Source organism: Engystomops pustulosus, chromosome 2 (assembly GCF_040894005.1).
Source record: "Engystomops pustulosus chromosome 2, aEngPut4.maternal, whole genome shotgun sequence".
NCBI classification, from domain to species: Eukaryota; Metazoa; Chordata; class Amphibia; order Anura; family Leptodactylidae; genus Engystomops; species Engystomops pustulosus.
In genome coordinates, this window is record NC_092412.1 from 38,443,631 (window position 1) to 38,462,062 (window position 18,432).

Below are 18,432 nucleotides of genomic sequence, written 5' to 3' on the forward strand. Positions count from 1 at the left end.
GGACCAGCCTTCTCTACCGGTGAGTAGTCTAGTGCCTATTCCAGTCTAGATCAGTACATCTCACTTTATTGCACACGCCCTGATATCTGGGTACATGCACAGTGAAGAGAGGTGTACGGACTCCGGTGAAATGCGAAAGCGCCACTGGGTCCACGACACCTTCACAAAAAAAAAAAAAAAAACACAGCCAGGTGAAGAGATGTGAGACCCTCACCGAAGCTACATGAAGACATGCTGGTGGTTTAGGTGCCTCAAACCAACTGACAGGTTCCTTTTAATGCAAGCATGTTTTTTTAGTGGTGCCGGCCTATACATGAACTAAAATAGGTTCCATTAAAATGATGATGTGGAGATGGAGAGGCAATGATGTGGAACAAAGAGCCACAGAAATAATAAGGGGAATGGAGGGTATCCGTTATGAGGAAAGATTAAATTAATTATATAATTAAAATAATATTTAGTCTCAAAATGAGACTAAGGGAGAATGATTCATTTATATAATATGGTTGAAAGTTGTTCCAGGTTAAATTTCATCGAAAGGCAAGGGGGCACTGTCTGTGTCTGGAGAAAGCAAGGTTTAATCACCGGAGGCGACAGGACTTCTTTATTGTGAGAACTGTCAATATGTGGAATAGCCTGCCTCAGGCGCTGGTCACAGCAGGGACAGCAGAGAGCTTCAAGAGAGGTCTAGATGCCTTTTACATCTAAATAACATTGACTGTTTTATTAGAATATAAAAAAAGTTTTTCTCTACATCCTTATCCTATTTATTCCTTTCCTTGGAAATGTGTCTTTTTTTAAAGTGCTAATTAATGGAACCATCTCTTTCTTCATACGACAACCACTTTAATAAAGTCTACAATAGGTTAAAAGGAGTATTTTGGGATTTTCTTTTTATATCTTATTTTGTAACAGGTGACAGATGAGTAATATCAGTTTGTTGGGGGGTCTAGCACACAGCACAGTCCCCTATTATGGTACTTCAGCGATTCAGGACTGTGACGTCCATTTATCACTTGGCTTGTTTGCAGTTCATTCTTATTCAAATGAATGGGGATTAGTACAGTGGTGTAACTAGCATGCTTCTGAATGCCCCCCCCCCCCTTCCCACTTAAAAAATATACTTATTTCAATACTCACTCATGCAAGTTCAAATCACACATTTATGCACTCATGCGTTCAAATATTGAGCATATACAGACACATACAGTGCCATATATAAAAGTATCGCATATTTACACACATACAGTATATACACACACACCATACAGCAAATACAAACACAGATACAGAATATGTATATCACATATATGTTATATGCAAATTATTCTGTACAATGTGCAGCATAATATGCATATAAGGGTGCACATCCTGCACTTTTTAATGTGTCAGATCGATTGATGGGGCCCGCTGACACCATGGGCCCCATCGAAGCTGCTTTGGCTGCTACCCCTGTAGTCACACTCCTGGATTAGCTGCAATACTTAGCATAACCACCATACAATGTACAGCACTGTAATATAATGAGGGAATAAGATGGATATAAATGTGTCAGTGTAAGAAGCTGTCAGCTATTGCTACCATCAGCATTTATAATCAGAATGTAAATTATACAGATTTAAAACAGAAAATCCATAGGTAAGCATTCTGTAACACTGTGTCATTGTAATAGTCAGCCCCAGGCAGGATCCTACCTACAGTTCATAAGGGCAAGCCCTCCTTATCTTGATTTGGTCTATGTCTACACATGTTGGGTAGGCCCGGGGGCTTCATGTACATTCATAAGACTGTGGACGGGAGAAGTTTTAACTGCAGCTCCGAGAAAAAGACAGCAAGTGCAGACAATATATCACATCACAACGTGCCAACCCATGTTTACTACTAAACCGATGCCCAACTGATGTATCACATGCCAAAATACATCCAGAGGCACAAGGTTTTTCAATGACATTATATCCTGGATCATACAATAATTAATAGAAGTTCTACATGTAATTAGTCCTTTTACTCCTATCTGAATCTTGATTATTGACCCAACTTCTTCTCCGGTGCCATTATTCAGCGCCCGTGAGGAGTCATTTTTCAGAATCCATATACAGGCGGTCCCCTACTTAAGGACACCCGACTTACAGACAACCCATAGTTACAGACGGACCCCTCTGCCCACTGTGACCTCTGGTGAAGCTCTCTGGATGCTTTACTATAGTCCCAGACTGCAATGATCAGCTGTAAGATGTCTGTAATGAAGCTTTATTGATAATTCTTGGTCCAATTACACCAAAAATTTTGAAACTCCAATTGTCACTGGGGCAAAAGAAATTTTTTTTTCTAGAACTTCCATTATAAAATATACAGTTTCGACTTACATACAATTTCAACTTAAGAACAAACCTCCAGACCCTATCTTGTATGTAACCCGGGGACTGCCTGTAATGGAATTGGTTCAGGATCACTTATTATACAGCAATATGGAGTCTTTAGTTGAGAAATCAATAGACAGTCTTTGTCATATTGACACTGATGTATCTGTAGTTAGAGTATTGAACATGTCTGGAGGCTACACTTCACTAGATGGACTTCATGTAAAATATAGAGAAAACTACAAGACAGTAATGTATGTATGATTTGCATCCTTATCAAGGTTATTCTTTTTATATGATTTCATATTTTTTGTCATTTCATAATCAACCACAAATATTAGTATTAAAGGAATTGTCTCAAGATTTAAAGGGACTTTCCAAAAAATATTGAAAACCCTTTGGGGGGCTGCAGCAGCGGTAAGAAAAAAAAAATAATCATACCAGCTCCAGTTCCTTAATCACTTTGGTACTTCTGAATTTTTGGGCCCCTTGGGGTCTTGAGACCCACTTCAGCCATCACACGCTGAGGGAGGTAATTTCAGTCACTTTCTTTGTAGTCAACAGGTCCAAGAAGCCCACTCATAACCTGAGGGGGGTTCAGTGACCCTCGGGAATTTCTGGGCGGGTGCAGTGTCAAAAACTGGAACTAGGCGTCATTTTTTCTCCTATACCTGCCCCATTATCTAGGGGTTTTCCAGATTTTCTTTAATGTTATCCCCTACACACAGGATAGAGTATCATTTTTATTGGTGGGGTTTCAACAACTGAGTTCACTAATGAACCCAAGAACAAGGAGTCTTGTTGCCCCCAAAAGAATGGATCGGCAGTTTGACCATTCCCGCTTGTGGCTCTATTCATCTGTTATAGAACTGAAAAAGATAGCCAAGTGTCAAATTAGGCTCCAGCAATGGAGAGGAAGGGCGCCAATCGCAACCAGCTTGCTTATTTGCTTGAGAGGAACCTCCTTACCGGCAGTCATCCCACCACCAACCAGCAAGTTACTCCCGGTGTATAGAGGATAACTTAAACCTTAGGCAAACACATGTATCATAGACTTTTCCGTGATACAATTTAACAAAATATATCACAAAAAAAAGAGTATATAGGGCATATACCCAGGGTGCCCGGGAAGGAGAGCCCACAGTAGGCCATACAAAGCCTTCGGTATTAGAGGACTTGACCAGAAAACTAAATACACAGAAGCTGAAGAAAAACCTTCCCAAACCTGGGCCAAATTTATGGACCACAACGGAGGACATATTTTACAGTAAATATCTTCATCCAACCTCAGCATATTTTATTTTTTGTATCCATCAGGTTAGGCTTGTTCACACATCACTAGGGCCCTCTGTTATATGTTTGATTTGGGAAATGCTCCCAATGTATTGTATATACATTGTATAGTAAAGGGGAAGGACGGTGAAGCATTTTGGTGCAGAGAAATTAGGTCAGTGTTAGGCATCCAGTGCACCAAGTCCAGCTACAATACTGGAATATAAATGCATTTTTCACACTGCTTCTACTAACAACAAGCAAAGGTGTGTTTACCTAACACTACATATAGTACCACATGGTCAGAATTACTGATTTTAGCCCCTTCATTCATCACAATTAAATGCAGTGAAATAACAGAAAACTATCTTTCTCCCTTTTAAATAATTTCTTAAATTTTACATAGAACTCGCAAAATACCAGAGCCAGGATACTATATAAAAGGTAATTGTGTCGTTGGCCTTGCCGCGGCAAAATTCATTTGGCAGCTACATGAAGGAGGCAGCGTGATTCCTATCTATGGGGATAAAAAGGGTTTCTTCACAGTAGATAAAGAGCTCCAGTCAGATAATCTTCACAGAAAGGAAGATCAGCCGTCTCCTTGTGTAATGATAAACCGGCCGTGGGGGATATTCAATACCGAGCCATGAGGCTACAGCCTCAAAGGGACTGTATCACTATATTTTATATTACTTATTACTTTTTTTTGCCTAAAATTCTCTTTTAATTTCTATTTTCTGGATATGATTATGAAGCGGCCATCTTGCCAGAGTCAGATAGTCTTCTAGGCATGCTCGGTGACCCGGGCAGAGGTCATTGTGCTGGGATGGGGTGGGGTGGATGAGCTACCCAGTACATTAGCACCACACGCTGGGGGAGATTTATTGGAAGTCTCTTAGAGCAGAAATGTTCTTGTTGCCCATTGCAACCAACCAGAGCTCAGCTTTAATTTTTTCGCAGCTGTTTATAAAATTAAAGCTGAACACGGATTGGTTTTCATGGGCAACTAGAAAAATTTTACCTCAGAAACTTATAATAAATCTGGCTGACTGTGCAGTGGCCAAACCTGGTAGCTGCGACTCACTCAGACTGCACTTGACTGCAGTAGCCCAATTTAGCCCTAGCTCATACTCTACGGGGCAGATGGGGCCCCATGCTCATACACTATGGGGCAGATTTACCATACACCCATGGCAACCAATCAGAGCTCAGATTTCATTTTTCCACAGCTGTTTATAAAATTAAAGCTGAGCTCTGATTGGTTTCCATGGGCAACTAGAACAGTTTTACCTCAGAAACTTGATGATAAATCTCCCCTTATAACCCTATGTGCTCCCCCTTTTATAGATTTACCACTTGTGTGTCAACTACTATATACTATCCCCTCACTAAACACTCTATAATCCCACTCTTAAAAAATGATTCATATCTGTGTCCCCACTCCTACACACCCCAATCCTTCAATTCTATATCAAATGGGGGACATTTATCAGAAGTGTCTGAGAGCAGAACTGTTCTAGTAGCAACCAATCAGAGCTCAGCTTTCATTTCCCCACAGCTGTTTATAAAATTAAAGCTGAGCTCTGATTGGTTACCATGGGCAACTAGAACAGTTTTACCTCAGAAACTATTGATAAATCTCCCCCACTGACTCAATCTCCTAAAATTCATTAAATACTGGCAATGTATGGCAGTAGGTTGGCCAAGGATGAGGACGCCCTACATGTTTTGGAACATACTGCCTAAATAGAGGCTGGGCTAGGTAGGGCGAGTCTTCCGCTGCAGATGCCAAAAAAAAAAAAAATTGCAACAAAGATCTGAAGCTGCAGTCACCACAATATTCAGGACTGCAGACAAGAAGTGATGAGTCAGCAGCTCGATTTAGATTCAGGTCATGTAAACTGTACAGAATAGGGAAACAGACAACAGACCGCTCTAATACAACACAGTGTAACCAATATCCGAGGGCACGCCGAGTGTCCATTATAATGAAGTCCTGTTTTTTGAGTAAAAAGTACAGTATCTATTAATTTCTTTTTGTTATTTTGTTTCAACCCAGGAAGAAGGGAAGCTTGGGCACCGAACCAGAGGAAAATGTGCTCTTTAGAATTCTGAGATCATAAGGCAATATTTTTTATTTTTTATCCTTTCCTAGGCCCTGTTCACACCTGGATTTTAGTCTACACTAGTACCACAGCCACCTAATGGGTCCCGGGCAGAGGAGGGGAGGATGGAGCTGTGTTTATCAATTGTCCCTTTATGGGTGGAAAACACAGCCACTGCAGTCTGCACAATACATAGCGCCACACACTAAGCAGTGGCCAAGCCTAGTAGCTGCGGCGAGGACCCATTTACTGCAGTAACCCAGTTTAGCTCTATATTATCTCTCCCAAATTTCTATAAACTATATACCTTCTGCACCATGCTCATATACTATAACCTCATGTGCTCCCTCTTTTATAGGATTTCCTTTACTTTACTTTCAATTTTTTATATAGTTCTCACAGATTCTGCAAAGAGTTTGCCAAATCAGTCCTTGTCTCCAGGGGGCTCACAATCTAATCAACCTACCAGTATGTTTTTGAGTGTGGGAGGAAACTGGAGGACCCGGAGGAAACCAACGTAAACACAGAAAGAACATACAAACTCTCTGCAGATGTTGACCTGGATGGGACTTGAACCCAGGACCCCAGTGCTGCAAGGCTGTAGTACTAACCACTGAGCCACCTTGCTGCCCACTTGTGTGCCAAATCTATGTATATACTATACACCTGATGGCCTATGATGATTTTTCGTGTTCAAATTGAGTGAAGAAATGGAGACAAATCCTGGGATCTATTTATTAAAGGGAACCTGTCATCTAAAATCGACTCAATAAACCCCCCTTAGTGCCATATACAAGACTGCAAATATATCCCAATGCTTTCTCTGCTGGTCATGGGAGTCGTAACAGTCTTTAAAAAAATGTACTTTTATTTCCCAGCTTGTCTGCCAAAGACCCAGTCAAGGAGGTGGGATCGCTCTTGGACGCAGTCACTTATCCCCATAGACCTGCACCTTCACACTTCCCACATCTCCAAGGCACAGAAAAAAGTTTTTAAAATTCATTTCTGGGTCGGAGTGCTCGTTCCCCCAGCCTGCGCCACCATGCAGTGCACCAGTGAAGCCGGCCAGGGATGCGCAGGACAGCTTCTGAACGGAGGACGTGCGAGTTTACAAAAATGAGCGTCTGAAGGAGCAGGGAGCTTGACTACGTCCAAGAGCATATTGCAGCAAAGACTTACTGGTAACACCCGCAATCGGTGCTAGCACCAATCGTGGGTGTTATCCCAGCGATCACTGCCGGCAAAGCTGCCGGCAGTTTGCCTAGGATCGTCGCTCCCTGTGGCGTTATCTGGGAGCGTCTCGTTTTAATGTGCTGACAGCACATTGTAATGAATGAGGAGGAAAATCCCCATGTACTGCCATAATGTAGTATGGTAGTATATGGTAGGATCAATCAGACAACCTAGGGTTAAAGTACCCTAGGGAGTCCGAAAAATAGTAAAAATAAAAGTAAACAAAAAAAATTATAATTAAAAAAAAAGACCTAAACATTCAAATCACCCCCCTTTCCCTAGAACTGATATAAATATAAATAAACAGTAAAAATCATAAACACATTAGGAATCGCTGCTTCTGAAAATGCCCGATCTATCAAAATATAATAACGGTTTTTCACTGCTTTTAACCCCATTAACGGAAAATAGCGGCCAAAGTCGGAAATGGCACTTTTTTGCCATTTTGAAAAATATTTAGAAAATTATAAAAAGTGATCAAAAGGTCGTACAGTCGTAAAAATGGTATAATTGAAAATATTATCAAATGTCGCAAAAAATGCTCCGTACAACAGTATAAAAAAGTTATTGGCGCCAGAAGATGGCAAAATAAAAATAAAAAAATTTTGTACAGGAGGTTTTAATTTTTTTTTTAATGTATGAAAAGATTTTAAAACCTATACAAATTTGGTATCCCCGTGATTGTACCGACCTAAAGAATAAAGCAGACATTTCATTTGGGGGCGCATAGCGAAAGCCGGAAAATCCAAGCCCACAAGAAAACGGTGCAAATGCATTTTTTCACCATTTTCACTGCATTTAGAATTTTTTTTCCCACTTCCCAGTACATGGCATGGAATATTCAATACCATCATTATGAAGTGCAATTAGTTATAGATTTTTGAAGGTGGGAAGTGAAAAATGGAAATGAAAAAACAGGAAAGGGCCCGGTCCTTAACTGGTTAAGTTAGAAGTACTTCCCTTTCCCAAGCTAGTGATATGGTCCCATGGGCTGGCTGCAGCTTAGATGTGATCAATTGAATGGGCCTGAGCTGTAATACCAAGCACAGCCACTATATAAGAGCACTGTGCTTGGTGAACAATAAAGGACCACAGGCCTTATCTGGACTCTTCAAATGGATGAGTGATAAGGGTCTGACCACCTATTCTAAGAATACATAATTAATAAAATTCCGGAATTTCCTTTCGGGTTCTTTCACATTAACTTTGCTTTTCATGTCCGTGGTTCAGTTGAGGCACAGATGCCTCACAAAGCCATTGATTTCTATGGGCTTGTATTTTCCAATGCCCATGGAAGAAAAATTATAAAACATGTCCTATTTTTTTCACTGATGCGGAACACGGAAGGCAATAGAAGCCTATGGCTCCGCAGAAAAAAAACGGATGAAACATTGTTGGGTTTTTTTAACTGATGAGGCTGAAAACCAGGTGAGATGTTTTCAAAGCAATGTTATACCTTCAGTTTTTCTGCAGACATGGAGTCAAAATGGAAAAAAAAAAAACAGGCACAACGGAGACAAAACACAAGTGAAGATGAACATCAATGCCAATTCGACAGAGCCCTTAAAGTCAAAAATCGACATCAAAAGTTTTAGATGATTTTTTTTCACACCACTGATTTTAGATTCCCAACCAAAACTCCAATACAAAACCCTACCAAATTCCTATTCTTGTAATAAATGAATATCTGTATATTTACCTCTTTCAGCACAGAGAAAGAAGAGGTGATGACTTTGCCAATTGGGATAATAACATATGCTACATCACTTTTCAGGAATGTGCTGTATACAATAAGATGAAGAGAACAAGTGGTGAAGAATATAAAGTTACCGAGTTCCTGAGATTCTAACTAAAGACACTACGATACTACAGACACTAATCATAACCGCCAAGCTTCTGTAGTCTAAGGGAATTCATTGCCTCTAACTCTTACATCCTAACCTCTTTACATATGCGTTAGGATATTTGGTCATCAAAAAGTGTGGTCCATTACGTGAGTGGCCCATCATAAGGAATTATAGGGGCAGCACAGTGGCTGAGTGGGTAGCACTTCTGCCTTGCAGCACTGGAGTCCTGGGTTCGAGTCGCACCCAGGTCAACATCTGCAAAGAGTTTGTATGTTCTCTCCATGTTTACATGGGTTTCCTCCCACACTCCAAAAACATACTGGTAGGTTGTTTAGATTGTGAGCCCCATTAGGGACAGGAACCAATTTGTCATGCTTTGTGCAGCGCTGCGTAATTATTATTATTAGTATAGGCCATCAGTGTCAAACACCTGTCTGACACCTGGCACACCCATCGATCAGCTGTTGGAAGCCACTGATCAGTCGGTGACATGAACTGTCCGTAGCTCAGTCAGGTGTGATACCAATCAAAGCCACTATACAACGTATGGTGTCCGCTCAATGGGGCTTGTTTACTAAGTGTCCGCGGCCGCACTTTTGTGGGTTTTTCGTTTTCGGGATTTGCGCCGCTGGGACAGGTATTTAACTGGGGATTGTGTCGCATGCAATCGGATTGCGACAGAAATGGAGGGGGGGCGAGCTGTCAGACGATCCGACTGATTCGGATCTGATTTAACTTTCAGATTGTATTGTAAGATCAAGCACTTACACGCACCAAGAAGAAGAATGTGAACTCTGTCGAACCTGACCGGGGAAGCAACACTTTCATTTCAGGTGCACAATCTTAGTGAATCGTGGCAGAGTGCATGATCGTCGGATAATGCCCTTTCTGTGAATGCAGGAACGGGTAAGTAAATGTGCCCCAGTGTATCTTTACAACTTATGGAAAAAACATGACGTGATCCCAGCCTAAGGAGAGCTCTTACTTCCAGAACCCCTTTTGAATGTGGCATTTAATTAATTCAGACGAGCGTGCGAATGTGCCAGGCGGAAGTTGTCAGACATAAACATATAATCCAGCACACCTCCAGCCCTTCCTTGTACGGAACTGGCACGGCACCCACCTTGTTCGAGAAGGTATAGGTCACAAATAAAAACTTTCAATGGTCCAGACAAAATCCAAATGTCGTTGATCTTTATTTCATTAAAATCTTTACATCCACAGTGCTATTCCTTTTCCCACGGTGGGAAAAGGAATAGCACTGTGGATGTAAAGATTTTAATGAAATAAAGATCAACGGCATTTGGAATTTGGCTGGACCATCGAAAGTTTTTGGAAGTTGTCAGACACCTACTGATCTGACATTAATCATTCAATCAAAAAAAATCCTGGAATGACTCTTTAAACTAAATGTCCTTTAAAATGCCCCAAACAGGTTAAGTTGAGAGAAATGTTAGTTTCTGCTGGATCTCCCCTGGCCATCGACTGGAGTAAGTAAACACAGTGCAACAACAGCTTGTCCCCCCTGAACAAACCAGAATTCTTTTTTATGTGATATACTCAATATAGACAAAATGAAACTGACAAATATTTTTTAAGACAAAAATACATAAGACTTACTTTGTATCCATGGCCTCCATCATATTGCTCTTGATGCACAGATAGAAATCATTTACTTTTCTGCAAATCTTCTGCAATTTTCTTGACTTGACCAAGTCCCGGCGCTACCTAACAGCAGACAACATTTTGTCTTCCATGCCTTGAGTTACTTCTCGTAACTTGTCAGTATGAACTTCTAAGACTTTTAGGCCCTTAGCTGTCAACTCATCAGAAGCTTCTTCTAGCTTCTCTATATAGACACTTTCCTCTGCTCACACTACAGGTTCCTGTCCTGGCCGGTGACCAGCTTCTTCTCTTTCAGCACAAGTGGCCAATTCACAGAGGGGATTTCCTCTCCTTGACTTTCATTAGCTGTGTATCTTGATCAGAAGTGAAGCACCATGTCTGGAACAAGTGGAAAGGAGGAGAAATGCAGGTTATAATCTATATAAGAACATAGAACACTCAATGCAGCGACCCTCTCCTGTATGTTGTTCACGATTTCAGGAGGGGGAATTAAATCAGGCCAAGTGTCAGATACAACCATTACTAGAAAACACTTATACTTGATAACTGCCCCATGTAAAAAGTGCACAAACTGACTGATGTGAATTGTAATGAGATTCGTCCCCCTAGAGTAGGAATGACTACTGCATTTAAATGATCACTAACTTTTCACTAGACTTTGCATAAATCAGTAGTACAAGTGACTACAAGTAACTTTTTAATGTATCTTACCAAAGATAGGCATTTCCTTTTCAACTTACTTTGGCTCTCATCAACTTCCATTCCTCCCTCTTAGGGTACATACACACGTGGTATGCCCGCCGTGTGGGCATACCGCCGTGTGCTGGAGAGGATGAGGAGGTGACCCCTCCATAGAAAACAGTGGCACACGGCCGCACACTCTCAAAAGATCTTTTTGCGGTGTGCAGCCCGGATCGGTGCTACACATGTGTGGCACCGTATCCCAGCCGTGCCGCTATTGCCGTCTATGGGGACGTACATGCGGCCGCAAATTTGCTACATTCACACAACTGTGTTGTTATTATTATTGCTGTTATTATTAATAATGATAATAATTCTTTATTTATATAGCGCACACAGATTACGCAGCGCTGCACAGAGTTTGCCATTTCAGTCCCTGTCCCCGATGGGGCTCACAATCTAATCAACCTACCAGTATGTTTTGGACTGTGGGAAGTAACTGGAGGAGACCCACGCAAACAAGGAGAGAACATACAAACTCTTTGCAGATGTTGACCCTGGGACTTGAACCCAGGTCTCCAGCGCTGCAAGGCTGCAGTGCTAACCACTAAGCCACAGTGCCGCCCCATGTTGAAGGGCCACAAACCGTGCAACCAGTTTTCCGGTGTTAAAGGGGGGGGGGGGACACTTAACCCTCCCCTTTCCATAGAAAGCTGAGCATCTGCACAGCAATTCCGGAAAGGAATAGGATAATCGTTTTCAGCACATCCGCACGGCTCAGACATGGTGCGGTGAGCCCATGCATAGTGCACCTCTATGGCAGCCGTGAGCTAGCTGCCATCATATACAGACATGTGAATATATCCTTAATCTGCTTTTCATTCTGATAGTTCTGCTGAATTCTGTCTTACTAGCAAGAGGGACAGAAGATCACTGGGCAAATAGATTACATGAAACTCTATTGAGAGGGGATGCGGAGCAGTGAATCACTGCAGTTAGGTCTATAGGCTTGTAGGTTTCTAAGAACTTCAGGGATGAACCTTCTACTACCACAAGGTAAGAGATTGTGAAAGTTATTTCTGTAAATGCTACAATTCTGTTGTACAATACTAAAAAGCTTATGTTATCTTCACCATTCATGAATTTACCAATGGAGCTGAGCTGGAGGTAAGACCTGAACCTAACTGCGCCTTAGATCATTGTTACAGACAATCCTTAATGAATTTTTTAAAAGTAAGTATTGCCTTGTTCCAATTGACTTTTATAGGTACAGCGACCAAGAGAGTCAGGAAGTGTGATTCTGGTTTTCCTGATAGGGGAGGGTCCAAATGGTAGAATCCACCTGTATCTGGTATTTATGCAATATTCTGTATTGATTGGAATACATTTTAAATACTATTCTTTCCCCATGTCTTATATATATATATATATATATATATATTCACGAGTATATATTACACAGTATACTATATGTACAAACTAAAGTTATTATAATATTTTACAGAGAGTCAATAATGTCTGAGGTGGAAACTATACCAAGCCAAGTGGCATTCCCAAAAGTCTTTGTAAAATGAAGGATTCTTACTAAATGGTAAAGATGACTCCTACCATAGGCTTTTTTTAGCATATCAACAGGATAGGGAATAGATACCTGATACATGTAGATCTGTAAGCAGGCTTCAAATGTACAGGGTTTTCCATTCACATCCATGGAGCTGTAGAAACAGCCGGACATACATGCTTGGCCTATGCCATAATGCCCATAAAGGTGGATGGATTGAGGGGGGTATGTTTCACTGGTCTTAGCTGCCCCAGCAATCTCATCTTTAGACTAGGAGCCGGTGATTATGTTAAAATCATAGCTGTCAAGTTTCTAAAATCCCATGAAATGATTTATTCTGCAGCTTTGCTTATTGGAGCCTACCAGGAATACAATGCTGACTTCTACTGCAACATAGAGAATGAATGAAAAGACATACGTCACATATTGTAGAGGTTAATGTGCACATGGTGAATCACTATATCCCTATATTTTGGGTAGTAATGGAACAAGCCATGAGTTATTCTCTGTTTTGCTCTGGATTCCCTCTCCGTGTATGGAAAACTACTTTATTCTACCAAGTTAGTCTGGGATATGTATCAAGCAACAGTCATGTAGTAATAGGTAAGGAATGTCAGCGTCCAGCATGCATCATATACAAGACTGATATACAATGTATGCAAATAGCTGAAGCTTCATTCCATAGTGAAGATGGACAAAACTGCATACGGTAAGACACCAGCATCAGCTCATCTTTCTGATGGATATACTTAGGCTGTTCCAAGGTCACAACAAACTTCTCAAGTGGCTGTCCCCACTAATAACATATACAGACTAGGGGGCTCTCATGGAGAGTATCATATAGGACAGTGGTGGCGAACCTATGGCACTGGTGCCAGAGGCGGCACTCAGAGCCCTCTCTGTGGGCACCCAGGCCATCACCCCAGAATGAAGTTTACCAGAAAAGACTCTAAGAATCTTCCTGCATAATCTTCCTACAATGATAGATGAATTTGCCCTCCTCCTTTCAACTGCGTTGGTGTCTTTAGGAGGCTGATTGATTGAAAGTTGTCAAAGAACAAGGAGAAATAAATGACTGCTGTGCTGGCACTTTGCAATAAATAAGTGGCGTTTGGTTAAAGTTTGGGCACTCAGGCTCTAAAAGGTTAGCCATCACTGATATTGGGGACCAACATTATGGTGCTTACTTATTGATACCGACGGCCTATGTAAATGGAGCAATACAAACCTTTGCATTGCTACGATTACGTTGATGGCAGTACTATGTAGCACCTTTAAAAAAAACGGATGATGAACTGGGGTGCCGGGTGATATTGATGACTGATCCTCTGGATATGTGATCAATAGTCTAATCCTTGGAAAACATCTTTAATTTTTCATGTCCAATACACATTTTCTGAAGTTTTCAGGGTGCATTGCCCATATGGGTGCTCCTTCTGAAGCTCTAGATGGAAATCTCTTTGTAACCCTGAGTAAACTCAGACCTCCGGCAGGTGTGAGCAGCAGGAGATCACTGGACCCTTAGGCCAATTTCCTACCCCTGCATTTCCTCTGGACAGTCCAGCACAGTATCCTGTTTAAATTTCAAATAACATCAAAATGCCTAATATTATAACTATAACTTTAGTTTTGAGTCAATTTTGGTATTCTGAGTCACTTCTATACAGCATACAATTTAATGCACAGCTTGCATAATCGATAATACATCACCTCTGCATTGTCTATCAATGAAGGAAATCCACCATCAAAATCAAGCATAGAAAAACCAGGGACACTTACTCATAGATCCAGACACTGACTGTGGTTATCTTCTTATATTTGATATCCATAGTCTCTTTCCTTCTAAAATTAATTTTTAAAATTATGATAATGAGTCAGAAGGCATTTGGGTGGCGTTAACAGAACCCCACCAAGCTGTAGCTTCACAGGCTTTGACACTGTCCAGGAAACCTTCACCCATCCACTGTGTGAGATTACATTAGGCAGTGGCAAGGGGTGTAGTGCTGAGGGAGGGAAGATACAAATCCCTGTTAAGCTACTGCATGGAGGGGCTCTGGTAATGCCTCCAAAGTGCTTCTGGCTAATTAACATAACTTTAAATGTTCATTTTAGAAGGAAGGAGGGCATGGATCACAAATATAAGAAGAAGATTACCACATTACCATTACCAAGTTGTCTCTGATTTATCATGCTTGATTCTGATAGTACAGAATTTTAACAGTTCCCAATCTAGTGTCAAATCAGAGGAGTTTGATCCGAGATTGGGCAGATTTAATTTAAGTCGTAGTGATATTTGCCCATTGTTTTTTTGTAGTCCTAGTGTCATCCTAGTTGTGTCCGGTTTTTACAGCTATGAGCTACTTCTTTAAAACACGGATTTGAAAAACTGACTGCACTGTGACAACCTTGTGCTGTCCGTTTTTTTATTCATACCCTTTGACTTCAATATGCAGGTTTCATGGTCAGTAGTAAATGTGGCAATTTTCTCAAATAGGTTCAGGTCATTAGACTGTGAAAAACATCTGACGTGTGCAGAGAACAATAGACTATCAAGGAGTTCTGTCCCTTAAGACGAGGACAGAAATTAATTTGCGGACAAAAGACCTCAGATATATTCTATGATTTCCTGAAATATTTCGCTCTGACCAATCATAAAGTGACAGAAATACTTTAAGGCATAAATATTTTCACTGAAAATTATACCCCTTATAAGCTCACTAACTATTCACATACCCCCAGGTTAGGAACTGCTGCCAGAGGGCCAATCTATTGCTCAGCAGCCAAAGGTTATAACCTTTTATGCAATGACAGTGCTGACAGTATACTTCTATTGTCATAGTAGCAAGCTGTCAGTGAATTTATCTACACAATGAAACATATGTCCACATTAACTAGGGCCAATCGCTTGGGAATAAACCACTTAACAGTCCCCTCCATTCATGCTAATATTAGACATCAGTCACTGCTATGAACAATGGCATCATAAGAATTTACATCAGTCACGCCAGGAGTGGAAGAGCAGTCCATATTAATAGACCCAAACTAACCCTGCACAACTGGGTCTGGTAACATGTGTCTTGTAATAAGCATATGACAAGCCCTCCAGCAGATAGGACTACGGAATAAAGTCTGGCTGGATGAGCTATGTTAATGTCTTCAAACACATTCATATGTCTGACTAATCTAATACTCATCATGGCAAAGGAGTAAGAATTGTATTGTACTGCAGCATTGGGAAGCGAGGCAAGGCTATGAGTCAGGGATGGACTTCAGCTCTGCATTGTCATTTGTTAGGTTACTTTTGCTGTTCTAGGGCATCATGGACTGTAAAGGCAGTGTAGGCTGTAACCCATTATGCTACATAATCTAGAATGCAGGCACTGCATAGGAACTATTCAGTTCAATCAGGACAGAAAAAATTACAAGCCATGAATTAAGGTTCTTCTAGCTCTGTCAAGTCTTAAAATTTAATAAATTAAGTTCTTTTGGGTCAATATAGTCTCCAAGACCCCAAATAAAGTCCATAATGCTCTAATGAGACAGCACATAAAATAGCCTCTGGGTCAAGATGCAGTTAGCTCTGTTAGCACGATACAGACTACACAACCTTGACATTGCTTCATCACATTCTTAAAAGACAGTCCTTGGTGCCATTTCTTGATGCTCAAGTTTTAGTGTGAAAGCTCTGAATGTTGGTGCGTTGGGCTTTGTGTAGTTACGGTATAAACTTAAAATAGATTGATCACAATTCCATACTTCCTACAATATTGCAAACTTGGATCCTGGTCTAGCAGTTAATGTAAAAGATAACAAGTCTCAGATTCTGGTCCATGTTCTCCTGTTGGGACAGAGCAGAAGATAAAAGTCTTTAATTCTGGTTGAGCATGACCTGGATTGTAGCCCATTGTGTTTTATTAGGATATTACATACTGAAAGTTCTTGCTCTTGCTTCTTTGTATACTGTTGGATCAGTTTAGACAAATTCTGTATCCGAATACACCATATTTTGGTGGGATAATACAGTCTGTAAGTCCCAGTATTTTGTTGATAAGCATGTCTTTTTGGAACAAACGGATAACAAGATTATACAGATGACAAGAATGATATTCTGGTCCATCATGCTCTAGACTACAAGTTATATATCCTTGACGCTTTTGGAGTTGTATGGGCTGCAAGTCCATGGTGCTGGTCCATCATGCTCCACTGGATCAGTAGACAGATTTTTGCATTCTTTTGGTTAATGGATCGGTAGACTGTAGTTTGTGTATTCTAAACGTTCAGGGATATAATGTTCTAATGTCCCCAAGGTTCTGGATACTGTTTCACCATACCATACAAAGATTTTATAGAATGCAAGTTCTTCATTCTGGTGCATTATGCTAGTACGACTTGTACAGATGTCAAGTTTTGTATCCTGGTCCATTAGATTCTGTAAGGATGGTACAGACAGCCCCTGGGTCTGATAGAAGTCCAGTAAATCCTATGCAGGCAGATACTTTGGATACCCACATGCTGTGCCAGGTCCCCAGGCATGGCACAGCTCAAGGCCATACATACAGGAAGTTCTCACCAACAGCAAAGGCAGCAAAAGTAAAATTGATAATGTCACCTACATAAAATGCTAACACTTCCCTGGAGTAAAAACCCTGATGAAATGTGCTGCCTCTGCAATGCTCTGCTAAGAATCATTCAATGAAGGACAGTGAAAAAAAATGCAGACCCAGTGAAAGATGCCTGGAATTCTCCACATGAACAGACCACAAGTAGATACAATGTAATAAGAGCAGAACAATAAGCAGATACATTGTAAGTAGATCACAACAACAAACAAACACAATGTAACAAAGTCAAAACAACAAAGCTGTGCAGTGTATAAGGTGATCAGATGGAGAAGGAGCAATCAGCAGGGGAGGGAGATGATACTTACATGATCCAGGGAGCAGGGACACCCCTGAGACTGCAGAGATTTAGAGACTGGGTGCACAATGACCGGGTGCTGTAGGGGATCTCTCCTGTGATGTCAGCAGCTTTCCCACATAGTGCTGCAAGGCTAGTACTGCACCAGGAACAGATCCAAACAAGTCCAATGCAGCAGAAGCTACAGCTCCCCTCCTTAGAGACTCAGTTTGCATTTCTCTCCAGTCCTCCCAGCTCTGAGTCCCTCCTGTCCTGTGTGACAAGTGAGGATCATGTGTGAGCAGCACATATGGGAGTATCCAGGACTGCACACATCACATACCGTTAGCTGTGCCTGGGCTGCTACTGGCACTGCACATGCGCAGTACTCTGCAGAGGCTTCTAAGGATGCCATGTTTAAGGGCAGTGAGCATGCTCACAAGGGGGATGCAGATATTGTGACTCCATATTTGAGGGCAGTGCACATGTGCTGTTAGTTCAGTGAGTTGGATGTAGTTTGTCTTATCTGGGAAGAAGATAGTGGTGCATGAGAGTGAATGGTTATACTGCCTTGTGATATAATGACCTTGTTAATTATATGTATTGTGAAATATATCTAAAAATGAAAGTAGAGTAAAATACAGTATGCTTATAAGTGCTAACTATATATATATATCCATATCGTCATATCCATAGAGAAGAGTACAATTGGATTGAGTATCAAATCTTTAGACCATATCTAGAAGGATGTGACAGAAGTATAAGTAGGACACATCCATGAATAAGGGCTAAGGGTAGAACAACAAGTACCAGGAAACAATTCCAAGGGTAAAGCAAATTACATCAAATTA

General features: G+C 41.0%; 1 protein-coding gene across 1 annotated transcript in view; it reads right to left on the minus strand.

The window, feature by feature from the left end:
* The window catches only part of SACS (sacsin molecular chaperone), a 49,760-nt gene extending 31,810 nt beyond the window's left edge, over positions 1 to 17,950 (minus strand). The window contains exons 1-2 of the mRNA XM_072134302.1: positions 17,613 to 17,950; positions 10,438 to 10,821 (exon numbers count right to left, since the gene is read on the minus strand). Of these exons, the coding sequence (XP_071990403.1) occupies positions 10,438 to 10,460 (23 nt within the window). The 5' untranslated portion in view covers positions 10,461 to 10,821; positions 17,613 to 17,950. The remainder of the gene's footprint in view (positions 1 to 10,437; positions 10,822 to 17,612) is intronic.
* Positions 17,951 to 18,432: the final 482 nt, after the last annotated feature.